Source organism: Argopecten irradians, chromosome 6 (assembly GCF_041381155.1).
Source record: "Argopecten irradians isolate NY chromosome 6, Ai_NY, whole genome shotgun sequence".
NCBI classification, from domain to species: domain Eukaryota; kingdom Metazoa; phylum Mollusca; class Bivalvia; order Pectinida; family Pectinidae; genus Argopecten; species Argopecten irradians.
The window spans coordinates 41,564,970-41,588,197 of NC_091139.1; the positions used below are offsets into that span (position 1 = coordinate 41,564,970).

General features: G+C 39.5%; 1 protein-coding gene across 2 annotated transcripts; it reads left to right on the forward strand.

Annotated features, from left to right (window-relative positions):
* Nucleotides 1–4: 4 nt before the first annotated feature.
* On the forward strand, nucleotides 5–17,668 carry LOC138325918 (threonylcarbamoyladenosine tRNA methylthiotransferase-like). 2 transcript variants are annotated; one of them, XM_069271928.1, is made up of 15 exons: nucleotides 5–132; nucleotides 3,607–3,797; nucleotides 4,120–4,221; nucleotides 4,538–4,701; nucleotides 5,258–5,324; nucleotides 5,935–6,055; nucleotides 9,028–9,131; nucleotides 9,398–9,564; nucleotides 11,087–11,232; nucleotides 11,467–11,527; nucleotides 11,728–11,847; nucleotides 12,223–12,285; nucleotides 12,990–13,073; nucleotides 14,925–15,098; nucleotides 15,765–17,668. In XM_069271928.1, exons 2-15 carry the CDS (start codon nucleotides 3,626–3,628, stop codon nucleotides 15,867–15,869), a joined length of 1,650 nt encoding a protein of 549 aa, XP_069128029.1. In that variant the 5' UTR covers nucleotides 5–132; nucleotides 3,607–3,625; the 3' UTR covers nucleotides 15,870–17,668. The 2 variants fall into 2 exon arrangements, with proteins under 2 accessions (XP_069128029.1, XP_069128030.1); XM_069271929.1 differs by having other exon boundaries at nucleotides 12–66.
* Nucleotides 17,669–23,228: the final 5,560 nt, after the last annotated feature.

A 23,228-nucleotide genomic window follows, 5' to 3' on the forward strand; every position in this document is an offset into this window, starting at 1 on the left:
TAGAGCTCTTCAAAAATCACGTTGAGCATGTTTCCGGTGAAATTGCACAGAAGTTTTAGAAGTTACGTATGTATTTATCGTTGTGAACAAAATGAAGGGCCTTTATTGATCGGTAACAAAACGTGTTTCTCTGTAAGTACACATATCATAAAATTCAAAAATCGTGTTGTCATCAAAATGAATTTCATTCGGTGTAGATTATGGGCTTACCAATAAGTTTACTGAAATTACCCAGCTTGACAAAATCAATCTGTTGCAACAGTTACAAGTTAGTTTAGACGATGAAGATAGTCATCCAATGATATTAGGTGCTCGACATTGAGCAACTTCTTATAGTCAATATCGAGGATTTTGATACACGATTTTATTTTATTCTTACGAGTAAAAACTCGGAATAGATTTAGAATTCCACTTGAAAAGCCGCGGGTTTTACAACATTTGGTGACTCTCAGTCTCGGGTAGAATATCCCTGCCCTTAATATCCACGAGTCTTATCATATTTAACCATTTCACATAGCATATATCAGAAGGAACAAATCATTAGAATGGGACAGGACTAGCTACTGTTGTAGCGGAAAAGATATCACCTTCTGACTGACTCTTTTCCGCTACAACAATAGCTAGGACAGGACAAGATTAGAATGTATGAATATACCATGACTACAAAAAACTAGCTGGCCAATGTCTACATTATAACCCCATCAGGTGATCGCATACATGCCATATTTTTCTAGGGGTGGTAAGGGAGATTGATAACCAATTTAAGGGATTTTGGTCTCAGATAAGTGAGGTATATGCGCGACATATATGAATAAACTCAATATCTCCTTTTTATGATGAAATTCTTTGCAAAATAAACACAAACACATAATTTCATGTTCTGTAACAATTTTGCTTCATTTTGGTATCAATTTTCACATTGCATTTGCTTTCTTTGCTTTTTGGAATACAGCATTAGTCAAAGTGAAGCTGAAACAGTCTACATCCATATTGAAATATACTGAAATAAGGGAATGCATGGTTTTGCAAAAGTAGTCACATCTCTATATATATACACCCAGTTCTGGAGCAGTTTTCATGTTCAAAATATTAGACTGGGCTTTTTTAATATATCTTTTACAAAAGCAGATACTGTAATTAACTTAAATGAAGTTGTTAAATTTACAAGCACTAAATTAAGAAAATACAGAGAATTGTTACAGTAGTATTGAAAATGTATTTTTTTTTTAATCTGAGAGAGTAAAAAAGTAAATTTCTTTTTAATTTGATTTATTTAAATTCAGTTACTCATAATGATTTTTAGCTCACCTGGCCCGAAGGGCCGGTGAGCTTATGTCATGGCGCGGCGCGGCGTCCGTCGTCCGTCCGCCGTCCGTCCGTCCGTCGTCCGTCCGTCCGTCCGTCCGTCAACATTTCCTTTAAATCGCTACTAGTCATAGAGTTCTGCATGGATTGTAACCAAATTTGGCCACAAACATCCTTGGGGGAGGGGAAATAGAACTTGTATAAATTTTGGCTCTGTCCCCCCCGGGGCAGGAGGGGCGGGGCCCAATAGGGGTAATAGAGGTAAATCCTTTAAATCGCTACTTGTCCTAGAGTTCTGCATGGATTGTAACCAAAATTTGCCACAAACATCCTTGGGGGAAGGGGAACAGAACTTGTATAAATTTTGACTCTGGTCCCCAGGGGGCAGGAGGGGCGGGGCCCAATAGGGAAAAATAGAGGTAAATCCTTTAAATCGCTACTAGTCATAGAGTTCTGAATGGAATGTAACCAAATTTGGCCACAAACATCCTTGGGGGAAGGGGAACAGAACTTGTATAAATTTTGGCTCTGATCCCCCCGGGGGCAGGAGGGGCGGGGCCCAATAGGGGTAATAGAGGTAAATCCTTAAAGTCGCTACTAGTCATAAAGTTTTGAATGGAATGTAACCAAATTTGGCCACAAACATCCTTGAGGGAGGGGGAACAGACCTTGTATAAATTTTGGCTCTGACCCCCTGGGGGCAGGAGGGGCGGGGCCCAATAGGGGAAATAGAGGTAAATCCTTTAAATCTCTACTTGTCCTAGAGCTCTACATGAATTGTAACCAAATTTGGCCACAAACATCCTTGGGGGAAGGGGAACAGAACTTGTATAAATTTTGGCTCTGATCCCCCAGGGGCAGGAGGGGCGGGGCCCAATAGGGGAAATAGAGGTAAATCCTTTAAATCACTACTTGTCATAGAGTTCTGAATGGAATGTAACCAAATTTGGCCACAAACATCCTTTGGGGAAGGGGAACAGAACTTGTATAAATTTTAGCTCTGCTCCCCCAGGGGCAGGAGGGGCGGGGCCCAATAGGGGTAATAGAGGTAAATCCTTTAAATCGCTACTAGTCATAGAGTTCTGAATGGAATGTAACCAAATTTGGCCACAGACATCCTTTGGGGAAGGGGAACAGAACTTGTATAAATTTTGGCTCTGACCCCCGGGGGCAGGAGGGGCGGGGCCCAATAGGGAAAATAGAGGTAAATCCTTTAAATCGCTACTAGTCATAGAGTTCTACATGGTTTGTAACCAAATTTGGCAACAAACATCCTTGGGGGAAGGGGAACAGAACTCGTATAAATTTTGACTCTGGCCCCCCGAGGGCAGGACGGGTGGGGCCCAATAGGGGAAATAGAGGTAAATCCTATAAATCACTTCTTGTCCTAGAGTTTTGTTTGGATTGTGACCAAATTTGGCCATAAACATCCTTGGAAGAAGGGGAACAGAACTAGTATAAATTTTGGCTCTGACCCCCTGGGGGCGGGAGGGGTGGGGCCCAATAGGGGATTTAGAGGTTAATATTAAAATTCCTTCAGAAAAGAAACAATGAACCTGTATTCAGAACATTACTTGGCATTACAAACCAGGTGATTTAAATTCAGTTACTCATAATGATTTTTTATTATAAATGTATTTTTTCTAAAAATAAATTCACACTTCCATTTTTAAAAATGTGATTATTAGGAAATCAGGAAATTCTATAAAATCCGGATCATCTATTACAATTACCCAAAGTGGCGGCCATTACGATTGCAAAGCTTGTGACATCCATCAGCTAATAGGCCTATTAACATTAAAAAATGTGAGTAAATCATTTACAGTTGTAAGCAGTATTTGTTTTGTAGTAATGATCACTAGCTGTAGTCATAAAATTTATTGAAAGGCCAGCTGATTTTTTCTAGGCAGCGGATCCGCTGCTTAACTTCAATTTACGCAATACACAGACGTGAGTGAAAGTGACACCACAAGCCAAGGTGGAAATAGCCCTAATTAGCGTAATAGGGCCACTGGGGTGTTGGTCAGGGGGTCAGGGAGTGGTTACTCTTGTGCTAATATTAACCTAGCATGTACACAAGTATGGCGGCAAAAAAAACCTGGAGGGGTTTACAGAATACAGGAATTTAGACTCTCCTCCGGGGAGACAACAAAAGGCTTTAAAATATGGGAGGTTTTGTCTCAGGCCGGGAGGTATGGCATGTATGTGATCAGTATTATCATTATAACTTTAAAATTACAGCTTACAAAAGACTATTATCAAATAGTATAATCAATAAGTAAAGTGATGGTTTTATTAAAGGTGATTAAAATACATCACGATGCCAGCTTCATCAGGGTGTGATAAAGATGTGGATGTGGCAGACATCGAGGACATCATCTCCAAAGGCACGTCATCATCAGATATCAGACATCAACCTCACAAGACTGTTATAGCTAGAGCAAAAAAGACCAAAGTCCAGGAACAACCTCATGGAGACAGCCATATACCAGGTTTGTGTAGTTGTTTACAAAAATTTCATTGGTCTTGGTAACAATCTTCGTTACCTATTAACCAACTAATTAGGGTTAACTTTGTTAGGTTTATTTACTTATTTACAGATATGTCATTGGCCTCACTATCATCATTATTTGGTAACTTAGTAAGGGATAGCTGTTAAAGAATTGATAAAGAGTTATTTAAGTTAAAACTAGTATAAGGATGCCTGACTTTTGTGCAGATATTAAAAATTAATATATATATTTGAATCAGACCAATGTTACTTGTTTTGATTGCATACATTTTACTTAAGTTTGCATTCCAATGTTTAATAAGGTACACAAAAAGTTTATGTGAAGACCTGGGGATGTTCTCACAACAACTCAGACAGTGAATATATGGCTGGGCAGTTGGCATCCTACGGCTATCAAATAGTGGGTAAGTAGGATACCTATTGATTGATCTCAATGATGCTGGTGGCCAAAACAAGGAATTTTAGATGATGATTCAAAGAAAATTGTAAAAAGATAACTGAATATGATGACGACGATGATGATGCTGATGTAGATGATGGTGGTGGTTGTGTCAGCAATTAATAATGATGATAATGGTGATGTGGTACAACTACAATTACAATTATGATAGTGATTTCCTGATGATTATGATGAAGTTGGTCCAAGCTTATTGCATAAACTGAGTATTAACTTTACATATATTTGTTTGTATGTGACATGTATGATTCTTTGATTTCCAGATAACAAGGAGTTAGCAGATTTGTGGCTACTGAACAGTTGTACTGTGAAGAATCCAGCAGAGGACCACTTCAGGAATGAGATAACCAAGGCCAGACAACTTGATAAAAAGATGGTGGTGGCTGGCTGTGTACCCCAGGGACAGCCCAGGGCCGACTACTTAAAGGTCAGTACAACTTGATAAAAAGATGGTGGTGGCTGGCTGTGTACCCCAGGGACAGCCCAGGGCCGACTACTTAAAGGTCAGTACAACTTGATAAAAAGATGGTGGTGGCTGGCTGTGTACCCCAGGGACAGCCCAGGGCCGACTACTTAAAGGTCAGTACAACTTGATAAAAAGATGGGGGTGGCTGGCCGGGGACAATCCAGGGCAGACTACTTAAAGGTCAGTACAACTTGATAAAAAGATGGGGGTGGCTGGCTGTGTACCCCGGGGACAACCCAGGGCAGACTACTTAAAGGTCAGTAAGGTTTCTGTACAGACAAAACTTTCAATATCAAAGTTGCCTGAGTATTAATCTAAAGGGTATTTATCAAGCTCATATTGATAAAATTCTGTTCTTTGGATTTCTTAAGTTTGTAGTTGCCAAGATTTAGCTCTGAATTTAGGACTTGTTAAGAAGATACATGACATATTGTTTTTGTTTGTGTAGATATACATCTATTATTAACGGTACAATATTAAGGAATTCAACAGTACAGTGGTATGTTAACATTTTCAGGGTTTAAGTGTGATTGGAGTTCAACAAATAGACAGAGTAACGGAGGTGGTAGAGGAAACACTGAAAGGTAGGAATTCCTGTTAACATCATGCTAACAAGGCATATCCCACTGGGTCATTATGCCATTATCTCAGATCATAGAGAAGGCATCCAAGTTGCATTTGGTAAATGTTTATTATTCATAATGCAATGCACAGTTGAGTTACATGAAAAATCCATTGATGTGTAATATGGTATTTCTTATGACATTAAAGTTTCATTGTTATAACTGCAAGTTACATTTATCACTGGCATGTTGAAGTCAGAATTAAAAAGTCATAAATGCAATAATCATGGATTCTATAGTCTCTTGTAATCAGTCTTGTTTCTGTTTCCACTGAAAAATCACCTTTATATGTAATCCATTTTTACGATTTTGGTGCCCTAAACGTTTGATAGAATATGGTTTACAAATACGCTATTAAATTTATCAAAATCATATGTTCAAAATATGAATTCAGTCAGTTTCTGTCACTTGTTAAATCAGAATTGCTGTTTTCATTGAAGATTATACCAGTCCTATAGTACATTTTCATGAGGTTCTGTACCTTTAAAAGTCACCATGTTGCATTGCTTCTAATGTTCACCAGATATATTATTGATACATCATACAAGTGATAATAATTGATTATATGCAGGTAACTCTGTGAGGCTATTTGGCCAGAAGAAGGAGTCAGGGAAGAAAACAGGAGGTGCTGCACTTAGTCTGCCTAAGATTAGGAAGAACCCTCTCATAGAGATTATCGCTATTAATACAGGGTAAGGTTTGCGGCCAAGGTCAATATTACAGGGGAAGATATGGGGTCAGGGCCAATAATACAGGGGATGGGGTCAAGGTCATTGTTACAGAGGGCGATATAGGGTCAAGGTCATAAATACAGGGTAAGGTTTGGGGCTAAGGTCAATATTACAGGGGAAGATATGGGGTCAGGGCCAATAATACAGGGGGTTGAGGCCAAGGTCACTGTTACAGGGGGAGATATAGGGTCAAGGTCATAAATACAGGGTAAGGTTTGGGGCTAAGGTCAATATTACAGGGGAAGATATGGGGTCAGGGCCAATAATACAGGGTTTGAGGCCAAGGTCACTGTTACAGAGGGCGATATAGGGTCAAGGTCATAAATACAGGGTAAGGTTTGGGGCTAAGGTCAATATTACAGGGGAAGATATGGGGTCAGGGCCAATAATACAGGGGGTTGAGGCCAAGGTCACTGTTACAGGGGGAGATATAGGGTCAAGGTCATAAATACAGGGTAAGGTTTGGGGCCAAGGTCAATGTTACAGGGGAAGATATGGGGTCAGGGCCAATAATACAGGGGATGGGGTCAAGGTCATTGTTACAGAGGGCGATATGAGGTCAGGGCCAATAATACAGGGGGTTGAGGCCAAGGTCATTGTTACAGGGGGAGATTTGGGGTCAAGGCCAATAATACAGGGGATGAAGGTCATAATTAAAGGGGGAGGTCAATAACCCATAAATCAGGATAAGGTTTGGGGCCAAGGACATAATTACATGGGGAGCTATAGGGTCAAGGTCATAATTACAGGGGGAGGTATAGGGTCAAGCCCATAAATCAGGATAAGGTTTGAGGCCATGGTCATTATTACAGGGAGAGATATAGGGTCAAGGACATAATTACAGGGTGAGGTATAGGGTCAAGGTCATAATTACAGGGGGAGGTATAGGGTCAAGCCCATAAATCAGGATAAGATTTGGGGCCACGGACATAATTACAGGGCGAGATATAGGGTCAAGGACATAATTACAGGGTGAGGTATAGGGTCAAGGTCATAATTACAGGGTAAGATTTGGGGCCAATGTCATAATTAAAGTGGGAGGTAAAGGGTTAAGGTCATCAATACAGAGCAAGGTTTGGGGCCAAGGTCATAATTACAGGGGGAGGTGATTGTTATAGGGGGAAATGTTGGATCAAGGCCAATAATCCAGGGGGGTTGTGGTCAAGGTGATTGTTAGGTGGGGGGTAAAGGGTCAAGGTCATAAGTAAAGTTTAGGGCCCATATATACCGGGTAAGGTTTTGGCTATGGTCATAAATACAGGGGGAGGTATAGGGTCAAGGTCATAAATACAGGGGGAGGCATAGGGTCAGTGCCATAGATACAGGGTTAGATTTGGGGTCAAGGTCATAATTACAGGATAAGGTTTGGGGCCAAGGTCATAATTAAAGTGGGAGGTAAAGGGTCAAGGTCATAAATACAGGGCAAGGTTTGGGGCCAAGGTCATATTTACAGGGGAAGGTATAGGGTCAAGCCCATAAATCAGGATAAGGTTTGGGGCCACGGACATGATAACAGGACGAGATATAGGGTCAAGGACATAATTACAGGATGAGGTATTGGGTCAAGGTCATAATTACAGGGTAAGATTTTGGGCCAATGTCATAATTAAAGTGGGAGGTAAAGCGTCAAGGTCATTAATACAGGGCAAGGTTTTGGGCCAAGGTCATAATTACAGGGGGAGGTATAGGGTCAAGCCCATAAATCAGGATAAGGTTTGGGGCCACGGACATAATTACAGGGTGAGGTATAGTGTCAAGCCCATAAAACAGGATAAGGTTTGGGACCAAGGACATAATTACAGGATGAGGTATAGGGTCAAGATCATAATTACAGACGGAGGCATAGGGTCAAGCCCATAAATCAGGATAAGGTTTGGGGCCAAGGACATAATTACAGGGTGAGTTATAGATTCAAGGTCATGATTACAGGGGGAGGTATAGGGTCAAGCCCATAAATCAGGATAAGGTTTGGGGCCAAGGACATAATTACAGGATGAGGTAAAGGGTCAAGGTCATAATTACAGGGGGAGGCATAGGGTCAAGGCCAATAATTACAGAGGGAGGTATAGGGTCAAGCCCATAAATCAGGATAAGGTTTGGGGCCAAGGACATAATTACAGGATGAGGTATAGGGTCAAGGACATAATTACAGGGGGGGGGGGTATAGGGTCATGCCCATAAATCAGTATAAGGTTTTGGGCCAAGGTCGTAATTACAGGGGGAGGTATAGGGTCAAGGTCATAAATACAGTTTAAGGTTTCGGGTCAAGGTGATAATTATAGGGGGAGATGTTGGATCAAGGCCAATAATACAGGGGGGGGGGGCTGGGTGGTCAAGGTGATTGTTAGGGGTGGGGGGGAAATAGGGTCAAGGTCATAAATACAGTGGAGTTTTAGGGTCAGTGCCATAAATACAGGGTTCGGTTTGGTGTCAAGATCATAATAATAGGGTAAGGTTTGGGGCCAAGGTCATAATTACAGGGGAGATATAGGGCCAAGGTCATAATTACAGGGGGAGGTATAGGGTCAAGGTCATAATTACAGGGGGAGGTATAGGGTCAAGGTGTTCAATACAGGGCAAGGTTTGGCGCCAAGGTCATGATTACAGGGGGAGATATAGGGTCAAGGTCATAATTACAGGGAGTGGTATAGGGTCAAGGTCATAAATACAGGGTAAGATTTGGGGTTATCTTCATGAATATAAGATAAGACCTGAGGTCAAGGTAATTAAGCCTACATTTCAACATGTATTAAGATCACTCTTAAAATAGACATTGGGTGACCCTTAGATGACAGTGCAAATTTGCATAAGTATCCATTGTTTATCTAAACTATAATTTAAATCTTTGACAATCTATGATATTACCACGGTCAAACAACATCATTTGTTCAGATAGACATTGTCTAAATGGTTACATTATTTAAATGTTCCAGTTGTCTGAACCAGTGTACATACTGTAAGACAAAGCATGCCCGTGGAGAGCTGGGCAGCTACAGACCAGAGGAGATTGTAGCCAGGGCCAAACAGTCATTCGAAGGTAAGGATTCACCATGGTGGTAGTACAGGAACTGTATGTGAAAAAAAATCTTTTCCATGCAATAATTCAAATTTCCATAGGATACATCAGCGATTTTACATCCTGGCTTTAGTTTAGAAGGTAAAGTGTCAAGTTCACTCTCTACACTTATTTCTATGTGATAATTAAAATCTTATTAAAAATATTGACTTATAGGATTGCAAAAGGTCGAAGGTCAAGGTTACATTTACCTTAAATAGAAATATATTAATTTTCATATTCGAAAGAGGGTGTTGTTGAAATATGGCTGACATCAGAAGATCTTGGGGCATATGGACATGACATTGGTGTGACCTTACCAGAGTTGCTATGGCAACTAGTGGAGGTCATACCGGAAGGAGCTAGAATGAGGCTGGGAATGACTAATCCTCCATACATCTTGGAACATCTCGAGGTATACCAAAAATACAATATCAAATTTTAATGAATTCTACTTTTAAATAGTATTGTATTTTTCTATCAAAGATTTCTAGGTCACCTGACTATAGGTTATGATGACCTATTGCAATAGTCTTTTGTTCGTCGTCTGTCGTGTGACGTCTGTAAACATTTACTTGTGAACACAATAACATGAGTAAATATGAACCAAGCTTAATGAAACTTTGTATGTAGACTAGCAAGATTTTGAACAAGTTCAAAAATCAGCTTGATTCGGCAGTAATTTACAGAGTTATTGCCCTTTGCACTAAAAGTTATTGTTGGACATGTGAACATGATAACTTGAGTAAATATGAACCTAGCTAAATGAAATTTGTATGTATACTAATATTGGAAAGATCTCGCATGAGTTCGAAATTCACCTTGATTTGACTGTAATTTACAGAGGTATTGCCCTTCCCACTAATAATTATTATTGGACCTTGTGAACACGATAACTTGACTAAACATGCACTCAGGTTAATGAAACTTTGTCTTTAGACTAACATTCGAAAGATCTCGAACGAGTTTGAAAATCGGCTTGATTCGACTGTAACTTTTAATTAGTGAACCATGTAAACATGATAATTTAAAAAGTAAATATGTACCAAGCTTCATGAAACTTTGCATGTAGACTAACTTCGGAAATATCTCCAACAAGTTTGAAAATCAGCTTGATTCGACTATGATTTACAGAGTTAATGCCCTTTACACTAATAAGTATTTTAAGACATTGTGAACACAATAAGTTGAGTAAATATGCACCCAGCTTAATGAAACTTTCTATGTAGACTAACATTGGAAAGATCTCGTATGAGTTTGAAAATCAGCGTGATTCAACTGTAACTTACTGAGGTACTGCTCTTTGCACAAATAATTATTATTGGACCTTGTGTACATGATAACTTGAGTAAATATGCACATAGCTTCATGAAACTTTGTGTTTAGACTAAAATTGAAAAGATCTCGGATAAGTTTGAAATTCAGCCTGATTTGATCATAAATTACAGAGTCATTGCCCTTTGCAATAATAATTATTGAACCTTGTGAACATGATAACTTGAGTAGATATGAACCAGGCTTAATGCCCTTTTACACTAATAATTATTATAGGACCTTTTGAACACGATACCTTGAGTAAATATGCACCCAGCTTAATGAAACTTTTTATATAGACTAACATTAGAAAGATTTGGGAAAAGTTCGAAAATCATCTTGATTTGACTTTAACTTAATTACAGAGTTATGAGCTTTGCAATAATAATTATTGAACCTTGTGAACACGGTAATGTGAGAAAATAGCACCAAGCTTATTGAAACTTTGTATGTAGACCAATTGATCTATTGTCCTATTTTTTTTTATAAAAGACATCAGTTGGCTAGTAAATTGCCTAACTAATTGTATCAAATATCAGGTAAACCTTAAGGCCCATAGGCCTCTTGTTTTAAATATGGATTATTTCTGTTACTAAATTTTGAACTGAAAATTGATGTTACAGGAGATAGCCAAAGTCCTAAAGCACCCTCGTGTATACGCCTTCCTCCATGTACCAGTCCAATCGGCTTCAGACAGCGTCCTCATGGATATGCGACGCGAGTATTGCCAAGCTGACTTTCGACAAGTGGCAGATTTTCTTAAAGCCAAGTATGCAAAGCTATGTCTTTCTTCTCTCTACATTATATATTAGACTATTTTCTTTACCATGAGGTACTTTTATCACAGTATTCCTAGTAAGACATTGGCTTTGCATATTGTTTAACTCTAAGAATTCAGGCTAATCTAGTTATAATTACAAATTTTATATATGAATTATCAGTTTAACTGACCTGATGTTTATATGATCTTTTAACAATCTTATTTACCTGATGTTTGTTTCAGTGTGCCAGGTGTTACCATAGCTACAGATCTTATCTGTGGATTTCCCACGGAGACAGAGGAAGTGAGTATTACTCTGGGCCATGTCACTATCATCCGAATGATTTTGTGACTCTGAAAGTTTCATGTATGAGACATATAGCTCTGGAAATCTTGATAAGGAGTAAAACAGAAATATTGAGTACTGTAAATTTCTACAGAGGAGTTACCAGGGGTGACAGGGAAGATATGGAGGGCTAAAATTCTTGACTGTGTTTGTTTCAGGACTTCAAAGAAACCATGAAGTTAGTAGAAGACTACAGGTTCCCAAGTTTATTTATTAATCAGTTTTTCCCGCGACCTGGAACGCCAGCAGCTAAAATGCCTAGAATCCCTCCACCACAGGTATGTATGTAGAGTTTAGTTTGTATCCTCCTTAACATCATCCTTAACATGGTGCATCATTAACTGAGCTTGCTGTTAGGATTTGAAACAAAATAAACCCAAACACTTGTACTTTTACTATTAGTACCTTCTTGATGCAATTCTTCTTTAAGTGATGATTTCACAATCTGTTAATTATCAGTTTTGTTGAGTTGCCAGTGGAACTTCTTCTTTAAGTGATGATTTCACAATCTGTTAATTATCAGTTTTGTTGAGTTGCCAGTGGAACATTTTCTTGACTGATCCCTAAGGTGGAGTACCACATTAGACAAATCTCCTGGTGAGGCCAAATAAAAAAAAAGTTTGAAATAAAGACCATGGATGTTTATGTTACAGGTGAAGAAGAGAACAAAAGCTGTGTCTGAATTGTTCCACTCCTATACCACATACGATCACAAGGTTAGTATTGTCAGAAACAGTTACCGTATTTGACCCAATAAGCGCCCAGGGCGTTTAAAAAAATGAAAAAAAATGTAAAGGTGCTAATAAGACAAAATTATTGTAAATCTATACACAAAACCGTATTTGACCCAATAAGCGCCCAGGGCGTTTAAGAAATTGAAAAAGAAAATGTAAAGGTGCTAATAAGACAAAATTATTGTAAATCTATACAGTTTTGTGTAGTTTTGGTCTTTATTTATGCCTTGGCAATTGAAATTGAGGCCTCAAAAAGGGAGAGGGGCACCTATAGGGACATGGGCTCTTATTGGGTCGAATATGGTATAGGCTTTTAGTGTGCTTAATGAAAAGAGTAATTGAAAATATGTTTTCATGGTAAGTAGAGATCAATTGGCTTTGTGGGTCTGTAGATAATTAAAATAGCTTTTACTGGATTCTAGCAGTTCAGAGCGGCTTTGATGAATGATTTAACACTTCTAAAGGCTCATGTTGTCATCAACACCATCTACATGATAACCAGAATGCATCACTTGTAGCTGTGTAACATGAAATTAATCAAACTTGCAAAATACATAATTTGACATCCTTCCAGCTGAAAGGCTCATGGTAGATCTACGAGTTTGATAATTTCCATATAATATTGCTGACCACTCATAAAATATCCCTGTGATAGGATACAGGACTATGTGATCTTTTACTTACAGATGGGAGAAGTACAGGATGTCCTGGTAACAGAAATCTCGCATGATAAACAGTATTTTGTCGGTCACAATAAATTTTATGATCAGGTAAGGTTGGGATTTTGTTTGTTTAAAACACAAACTGTATCTATATACATGTAATTGATATTTACTGTTTATATTGCTGACTGTAGGTGACAAGTTTTGGAGAAAACTGACTAAATGATATATGAAGTTTATGCTTTTCATCCTTGTCCAAGGAATTGGGAGCAAAGATTGTTTTCTGTCTCCATATTGTATTGTTCTGAATTGATAAGAAAGTGAAGCGTAGCGTTGATATTCTACAGACATTTCTAGTTTTATCATCAGTTGTAATTATGTCCCCCAAACGAAGTGGGGGGACATATTGTTTTTGCTCCCTTTCTTATTATTATTATTATTAGTTTTATTCTTATTTCTTCTGGGTTCTTCCGCTGCGAGGGTTTACGCAGCTTTTCTCAGAAACTACTTGGCCGATTATCACGAAACTTCACATACATATTCATTAGGGTGTGGGATTGTGCTTAAAGGATTTTTTTCCCAACCGGAAGTCCAAGATGGCCGCCAGGGCCCATTTCCTGTTTTCAAGTTTCGGTCTCCAATCTCGATGAAAATTGGTCTATGGGGGTTTTAAGGGATGGCGAACAACATGAAAACATTTTTGTGAAGATTTTTGGTATTCCAAGATGGCTGCTGGCCCACTTCCTGTTTTCAGGTTTCTGTCTCCGATCTCAAAGAAAATTGGTATATAGGGGTTTTAAGGGATGGCGAACAACATGCAAAGGTTTTCGTAAAGATTTTAGTATTCCAAGATGGCCGCTGGCCCACTTCCTGTTTTCAGGTTTCGGTCTTCTATCTCAATGAAAATTGGTATATAGGGGTTTAAGGGATGGCGAACAATATGAAAACCTTTTCGTGAAGATTTTTGGTATTCCAAGATGGCTGCTGGCCCACTTCCTGTTTTCAGGTTTCGGTCTCCGATCTCAAAGAAAATTGGTATGTAGGGGTTTTAAGGGATTTCAAACAACATGCAAACATTTTCGTAAAGATTTTAGTATTCCAAGATGGCTGCTGGCCCACTTCCTGTTTTCAGGTTTCGGTCTTCTATCTCAATGAAAATTGGTATATAGGGGTTTTAAGGGATGGCGAACAACATGCAAAGGTTTTCGTAAAGATTTTGCTATTCCAAGATGGCCGCTGGCTCATTTCCTGTTCTTCAGGTTTCGATCTCCGATCTCAATGAAAATTGGTCTACAGGGGGGTTTTAAGGGATGGCGAACAACATAAAAACATTTTCGTAAAGATTTTTGGTATTCCAAGATGGCCGCTGGGCTCACTTCCTGTTTTTATATTTTGGTCTCTGATTTCAATAAAAATTAGTATATAGGGGTATTAAGGGATACTGATCAATATGATAAAAAATTTAAAAGATTGTCGCTGGGCAAACTTCCTGTTTTCAAATTTTCGTCAGCAATTCATTGAAAATTAGTAAATGGGGGTTTTAACTTAAAATTTTAAGGGATGCCATACAGTCATGATTACTGCCAAATCAATTTCTCTGAAAATAGCCTTGTATTAACGTATTTTTGCGCATATAGTGCACACTTTTTTCAGATTTGTTGCAATTGGGGGTGCGTTTGGGGGACTATGTATTGGTGTCCATTACAATGAATACTTGTTAATTATTGGCATTTCTAACCTATAGGGTATGTTGAACTACACCTATAATTGTTGTCTTCAAGCAATGACATTTGTATTGCATTTTTTGACACTTTATATCAATAACTTATCACACAGTTATATTTTTAATGTATTTCGACTGTATTTGAAAGCAATGCATATGCTGTATTATAATCTTGATTTGTACATTATCAATTTCAATCTTTGTCGTATCCCTCTCAATATTTTCTTTTTTTTAAGGTTTTAGTTCCACAAGATGAGGATTTCATGGGAAAATTGGTTCGTGTGCAAATTGTTGAAACTGGAAAACATTTCTTGAAAGGAAAAGTATTATCTAAGGAAGAAATAATGCATCCGTCTGTTCCTCCACCGCTAAAGAAGGGACAGGTTTCTGGTGTCCCGAGTAGTGAACAGGTATGACTATTTTACAGTCTGAATAAAATCATTTGTATCTGACATGGATTATGAAACGTCATGAACAATTATTTAACAATGACAATTAATGATTGGATTAGATAACATTAACATCACTGAGAGAAAAAATTTACATCGAGTGAGAAATATATTGTTATCAGTCCTTAAGTACTGACTATACTTTGTCACTAGAGGAGGAAATAGTGTTTACCATATCTGTCCCGTCCCGTCATGTTCAGTTCAGTTCTCCCCATCCTGATTTTTATATGGATTGAGAGAATCTCAGATATTTCTTGTTTAGACTATCCCTTGTACCTACCTGCAGCTATCCGATTTTGGATGGATTGAGAGAATCACACAGATATTTCTAGTTTACATTATCTCTGGTACCTACGTGTAGCTATGCTGATTTTGTATGGAATTAGAGAATCTTAACAGATATTCCTAGTTTACATTATCCCTGGTACCTATCTGTAGCTATGCTGATTTTGTATGGATTGAAAGAATCCCAGAGATAGTTCTAGTTTACATTATCTCTGGTACCTACCTGTAGCTATACTAATTTTGTATGGATTGAGAGAATCTCACAGATATTTCTAGTTTACATTATCTCTGGTACCTACCTGTAGCTATCCTACAATGATGATAAGTTACTTCTTTTTACAGGAAAACGACAGCTTTGTGAAACAGACATTTAAGTTCCTGTCCCTGGCCTGTTTGGTTCTCGCCATCGCATGGAGACTTCAGAGTATAATACTCAGTGCTACTTGAGGAAGACATAAATCTTAGGATCCAATTAATTAATTATATACTGTAACAGCTTCAACTGCTGTTCTGAAATACATGTATGTGGAAGATGTTGAAAAGTGATCTACGGAAGCGTATTAGGCTCACATAGGAAAATATTTTTCTGGATAACCAAAATGTTTTATTTGACGGTCGCCAAATAACTATCTGGCGGCCTCCAAAAATTTATCTGGTGGCCGCCATATAATTATATGGGGGCCGCCAAATAAAACATTTTCGTTATCCTATAAATATACTCCTATGTGAGCCTTATACGCTTCCAAAGAATACATGTATGTGCAAGATGTTGAAAAGTGATCTGTTTTGGTGTAACACATTTCATTATTTTGAAGAAAAAAAACTAGTTTCTCTCATCATAGAAATTGAACATATTATTTTGTCATACAGAAAACTTTTCAATTATTGGTTTATATTTTCAAAAGACATACCAAATTGAAGAAAATCAAAGGGAAAAAAAACACTAAAATTTAAGCATCATATCTGAAGACTGCTTCATACCCATGTGGCGCCATTTTAAGTGACAAAAGTAGTTCTACTTACTATCACGATTCTGGATGAATTCTGTTTTGTTCAAAGAGTTCTTGCCCTTTTTTCTTTCATTGTCATTGGGAATGCGGATAGGGTTTGATGAAATTATGTAGGCAACCATATTTTAATAAGGAATTACATTGTTATTTGAATAAACTTGAAAGGAAACTTATTTTGTATACTCTTATAACTATGTGTATAGATAATTTTAAGAAACAGATATAAGAATTCTTAAGATATTAAGATCCTAAATGATTTACAACAATAGAATAAGTTATGGTGTAAATAATGGCAAAAACTCCATAGAAGAAACCATTTGGTTGTGAATGCTTCCAGAAACATCTTTATGGCGTTAAAATTTCATTTTATGCCCCTTAACAAGGAACCTTTTAGTCCATTTAAGTTATTCCAGAAAAAGAAAAACATCTACCCCGTCGTTCCAGGCATCCGGTTAGGTTTCAGGCTAAGCTTATTCAATGGGACATTACAATAACCAGGACTTCAGGTTGTGGTAAGGACTACTAGTATTGCACTCTACCTGTCTCAATCAAGCATTAGAACCAGACAACGCACAGAATCAATATACCGTATTTTCCCTAATGAGGGCGCCAGGCGCGTGTAAATGGCTGAGGGGGCGCCGTTATTTGAGACCATTAGTATCAGATATTCAGTCATTGGTTTGTGAGCCCTTTGTGATGCTCCTTGAGTTGTCTAAACTGTTAAGTCTTTTGTCACCAGTTTGTTATATCATCTGTTTTTGAAAGTAGATGTTGGTTCTGTTTAAAGCTGCTCCACAGCTGACAAATGGTATTTTTCACTATCAAAAACAGGAGCAGACGATTTAGTACTTTTCTTCAGTTACAAAAATTACTTACTTTACACTATAACCACTCTTGAAAAGTTTGACCTTTTAATTTTACAACAAGTTAAAATTATGAAAAATAATTAATTGCATCCCCAAAAAAATTCTGTGGCACTACATCATATATGGAACGAAGTACTGATTGCGCATGCACCAAAGGAAAAACAAATTATTTTATATTATTTTTTTTTGTATTAATCACATATATTTATATACATGATTAACACCAATTATTGTTCAAATGATGAATATCATTTATGCTCTGTCTGCGGTGGAGCATCTTTAAGTAATATAACTAAACCAAACATAAATCTGAACACCTAACTCAGGTTGATGTGGTTATTGTTTGTAAAATAAAGCATTGACAGCAGTACTTACGTTATCTTTGTATTATCTTAGCATTATTAGATGGCAGACTGTTAAAATTCTCCATGGCCTGTATGTCAGTTCATCAGGGTTCCTGCTTAGCTCTCAGCATGGAGGACGCAGGACAACTGTGGTCTACATGATGCTACTGTGTAGGGTGTACATTTCTCACCAAATCATATGTATTTGTTAAGTTATAGTTACAAACCATGGGAAAGAGCACCAGGGCCCATTTTCATGAACATTCCTTAACTTTAAGGAATCTCTTAACTTAAAATTCACCATAGGAAAGCATTACAGATTTTGAGGAGGATCCTTAAGTTAAGTTTTTTTCCTTAACTTCTGTAATGCTTTCTTATGGGGAATTTTAAGTTAAGGAATTCCTTAAAATTAAGGAATGTTCATGAAACTGGGCCCAGGCCATGGTAAAGCCCTAATAATGGTAAGTATAACCAAAACAAACGCTAGACGGAGATCTATCGGCACCATACAATCGACTATAACATATCGCATGTAGTCAACTGGAGAAACAACACGCAAATAGATTTCGAAATTTGTGTGTGAAGTATCTCTACCTAATTATTATGTAACAGGAATTAGCCGATTCGTTGATCCCTCCAAGGCCGCTTCTCAAAGACAATAGACAAACTTCTTTTTAGTCTATCAATTTATATAGGTAGAACATGTTTAAAATTACATTACAGTTTTGGCCTTCCTCTAAGTCTCTCTTTCTCTCAAAGTCGCTAGTGTAGTAGGAGATAGCTTTACAGCATTGTAATTGACATATGACGAATATACGGGCGCGTTGACTGGTCAGATACAATCATAGTTTTAAATATAGAAACGTAGAATGACCGGATGTACCACCTCGGTATATAGTATTAGTAAATGGGAGATAACTCCACGAATTCTGAGGAAATATTCATCTTATTTAGAATTAAGTTACTTTCTCTTTGACTCATTTATGTATAGGTATATAAAAACCTATTGAATACATATATAATATCCAAAAATCCCAAGCCATGATGTTAGGCTAAGTACCTTGCCGTATCAGTGTATGCTGCTGTCGCTGGCTGAGCAAATCTGACAAGACAGTTGAAATCGCGCGCTTATATAAACTTTCCAGCGATCACGTGACCGAATCTGACCAATCGCCGCTTGTCCGGCGCCGTACAATAATCTCTTCGCCGGACAACAAAATCAATGACATGACGAGATATCTAAATAATTAACTATCGCATGTCCGTTTGATCTACGATTAATTTACACATAATAAAGTACTAGAATATGACGTGTCCGTCAGAATTTACAAAAAAACAATGTTTCTACTAACTTGTCCGGCACTTTGGTATAGATACTATTATAGTACCGGAAGTACACTGATGCTCTCTGACATGAAATATAGTCCGCAAACTTTACTCTAAATGTATGCGTTACACAACGCATTGTTCTCACACTTTGATACAACATTCTTTCAAATCACTCTTACGATATTACTATATAATATAATAAGTTATTTAGCAAGGCTTTCCTTATCCCTATTCTGCTACTTAGTCACTACGTAAACAAAGATGGCGCCCGCGAATCGGACAACTCTGGTAATCGCGCATAGACTGACGATAATGCCTCAGTTACACCTCACAGGTTGTAGTATCAGGATGAGAATCCAATATCACAAGTATGTATAAGTCCTTCCAACTGACGAAAGTCTATTTTGATATAAAATAAGAAGTTTAACAGACTTTGTTACTCCGACTCCTTTCAGTTCACAAATCCATGTCGTCCATGAAAATCCACTTAGATGCATCACAGCTGGGATTATCGGTAAACTATTTCTATTATATGAATATATAGGTAAAATCTATGTCCTGACTTCCCAACATTCCCCATGTACATTAATTTGGTATCCTAAGCTCTAAATAACGATCAGAATCTCTCATGACACACACGCACATTGCAAATGGCCAGAGTATAAACATTACTGGTAAATACAAGTCCTACGTTTATTACAACTTCCCCCCTCCCAAGCTGAAAATTCTCCCGAATTTTATCTATTATGAAAGTTCTGGTTAATTTCAGATATTCCTCCACCATCCACGATAAGTTCACAGTTCCTTAGACACAATTCCTGTTAGGGTCTCATCGAGGTGGAGGGCAGACTGTACCTTAAACACAGCTCCCATTGTTGTCTCATCGAGGTGGAGGGCAGACTGTACCTTAAACACGGCTCCCATTGTTGTCTCATCGAGGTGGAGGGCAGACTGTACCTTAAACGCAGCTCCCATTATTGTCTCATCGAGGTTGAGGGCAGACTGTACCTTAAACACAGCTCCCATTGTTGTCTCATCGAGGTTGAGGGCAGGCTGAACCTTAAACACAGCTCCCATTGTTGTCTCATCAAGGTTGAGGGCAAACTGTACCTTAAACACAGATTAAAGGCGTAACGTTACCCCAGCCACATCTAATATGCCAACAAGATAGTCTGTGGACTGGTCCCTAATCGATGATGAGGCTTCAACCTGTCTCGGGAACAGCAGTTGATCTGGAGAGTGCTGACGAGAGTTAACGATCTCCCTCAAGGCCTCATATGCATAGTAGCGAGATTTCCTGGTCACCCCTTCTACTGGCGGCAGATCTGTTCCGGGTAGGCCCACATATTATACTTGTCAAGAATATCTCCCCGACTGCGTGGTACCACGACTTCGTCAGTCACGCCTCTCTCGAGTGTCATGGCTGCAAACTCCCAGGCCCTCAGCTTCTGGTCTGCTGTGAACGATTTCCAACCAAGAGGCGGCCATCTAATGGAGGATATCACTGTTTGTTTCTCAGTCCAAGATCTTCTCGAAGGAGCAACTAATGGCATGCACCCCGTTCTTAACATGTGCTGCGCTCTCATTCCATCGCAGTTTGGTTGGTGACGACCATTCTCTTCGTTGGCCACTCCCTTGCATCTACTTGGGTTGTCAGCTGCTGGTACACTACTGTCGCTAATGTTGGCTGGTGTAGCGCTTGGTGTTGGAATGCGACGGAGGTCGAGGACTGTCTCCTGGCTGCCACCATCCTCGGACCTGCTGACTGGACGACTTAAATCAAGTACAGCGGTACTGGTCAAGTCTTGCGGCTCAGAAGATAGCTTGGTTTCCGCCTTCTGCAAAACTACTGGTTTAATTGCTGCTGTCTCTGGGCTTCCACTGCCTCTACTGGCCTAACAACCGGTCTTGTCTCAGATGAATCACCATCCACACTGAGGTCCATAACTTCCTCATGGGAGTCATCTGGGAGATTGGCTTCTTGCGTAGATGGACAAGCGACCTCGCACACGTCTCCTGCAGTTTGGCTTTGATTCTCATTGAGTTGTTAGTCCCTTTCCCCGGCGGCCTCTGCAGTGAGCACTCCGTTTTTATCTCCACTTGATTCAACCCTTGGTTCCACCCTCCTTCTATTTGCTGGGGACGGACTGCCATGACGACGGCGAGCGACCGGAATTGATATCTCACCCTGCATGAGAGTCTTGATGGCCTTGGGGGCTATACCCAGCACCGCCGATAGTTTAAGCTGGAGAGCTGTTTGACTTTCTTTCAGTACCTGCCGGACTGGTGTACTGGACAGCGTTGAAGGAACTGTCGTTGATATCCTCCGGGCGAGGCTGGCCATGGTCGTGCTGTTCTGTAGAGCCTTCTCTTCCAGCTCAATGGACCAGAAGGTCCTCTGGTCCCGGGAATACATCTCTACCTTGGCGTGGCGGCTCGTTAAAGATATATGCCCAATAATAACATCCGGGGCACCTATCTGGGGGTTGGAAGGTGAATATGCACTGGTGTCTTCGTCGTAGTCCGGCACAAACTGGCTCTCGGTCGATGGCGACCTCTGGAGTCGGGGGGACGTGTCCCAACCTGACCGGAATGATGTCTGCGTCTTGTCTGTCTTCCGGCATTTTCGAAGCCAATCCAGAACAGCTTCCCTAGCCAGCAACGCCTCAGGAGATTCCCACCAAGTAGGGGTGACTACTCTTCTGTAGTCCTCCGGGTGGACGTACAACCAGAACCCGTTGGCCTCTGTCAGGAAAGCATCTAATGTGGCTTTCAAAAACGTCTTATGCTTCTTCTGACAATGGGGCTGTAGATCTGCTACTCTTCGGAATGTTTTCTCCTCGTCGTAGCACCAGGGGCATACTACTCGTAGTACAGAGTGTGGTGACGACATCAAGTGAGTCTTTAGATCTCGGTTTGAAGGAAATGATGTGTGTGATGAGCACAACCAGCAGGTGAACACCTTCGTAACAGTTGAAGTCATCTGTGAATGAGCTACAATTGATCTTTAAGTTAATTTCATCAATCTAACCTAACGCATCCCTAAGGTGGTACATCTTCGGGTAAGCTACTCAACGAGATTCTTCGTTACACGGATTTGATACATCTACACGGCGTGGACGAAGAGGAAGGCTGGTTAATACAATCATACAGTATATCAGCTACATATTTACAACAAAATAAAACGCGTGGCAATTCTTTACTCCCCTCTAGCTTCAAGCTTTATATGACTAACTGTTCGGCTATCCAACGTCATTATGGACCTGCCGAGCCGGATGAGACCCGACTGGGTGATCAAGCCAGTCGCACATCCATCGAGAGCTCTCTTTTTCTCTAGCGTGTGCGCGGCACCTAGGCATACAGTCAATACTTCCGAGCTAGAATAGAATTCCACCTCATGCGTTCAATACGGCAAGCCCAGTCCGTAACTGTCTTCCGTCAACAAATAAATACTGCAACTGCGTCACTCCGTTGCTCTAACCTCCCTCACCAATTTCTTAATCCACACCGGCAATGATCGTCCTTTATATGGAAGCAGGCGGTCAACATGGTACAAGTTTGGTTGCTTCTTCGCTGACCTCTGGACCTTATATGTCGTATCATCAATCCTTTCCAGGATTACACAAGGACCCTTCCATGCACATGTCAGCTTCTTACAAACACCTGTCTTCTGTAATGGCTCATACAGCCAAACAACTTGACCAACATCCAACCCATGTCTCCTACTGGCTCGTACATCATATTGTCTCTTCTGATATTCACTGCTCCGTTTCAATGCTTTACGGGCCACCTCGTGAGTCTTGCTAAGAGTTTTCTGTAAGTTAAGAACATATTCATTTTCATCATCTTTATTATCTGTCTGAATTTCAGGTTGGGCGACAACAGCTTGCAGAGGCATCACAATCTCTCGACCAAAGACCATCATGTTTGGAGTCCTGTGGGTACTGCTGTGAACTGACGACCGATAGGCCATCATGACCTGTGGCAACAACTCATCCCATGTGGACTGTTTCTTCTCACAGTACATTGTCAACATAGCTGTCAGTGTTCGATTAAAGCGTTCAACATTTCCGTTACTCTGTGGTCTGATACTTGTTGTTCTTGTTTTGTCTATTTTCAGGAGCTTACACATCTGCTGGAAAGTCTCAGACTCGAAATTCCTACCCTGGTCTGAGTGTATCTGGAGTGGAGTTCCAAACCTACAAATGAATTCATCAACAAACACCCTACACACCGTTATAGCTTTCTGGTTTGGCA

Bases quoted from the DNA above. Each gene is read 5' to 3' on its own strand.
- LOC138325918 (XM_069271928.1), top strand. From the start codon at position 3,626: ATGCCAGCTTCATCAGGGTGTGATAAAGATGTGGATGTGGCAGACATC. The intron at 4,222-4,537 runs GTAAGTAGGATA...TTTGATTTCCAG, and splicing joins CTACGGCTATCAAATAGTGG to ATAACAAGGAGTTAGCAGAT. The intron at 15,099-15,764 runs GTATGACTATTT...TTCTTTTTACAG, and splicing joins GTGTCCCGAGTAGTGAACAG to GAAAACGACAGCTTTGTGAA.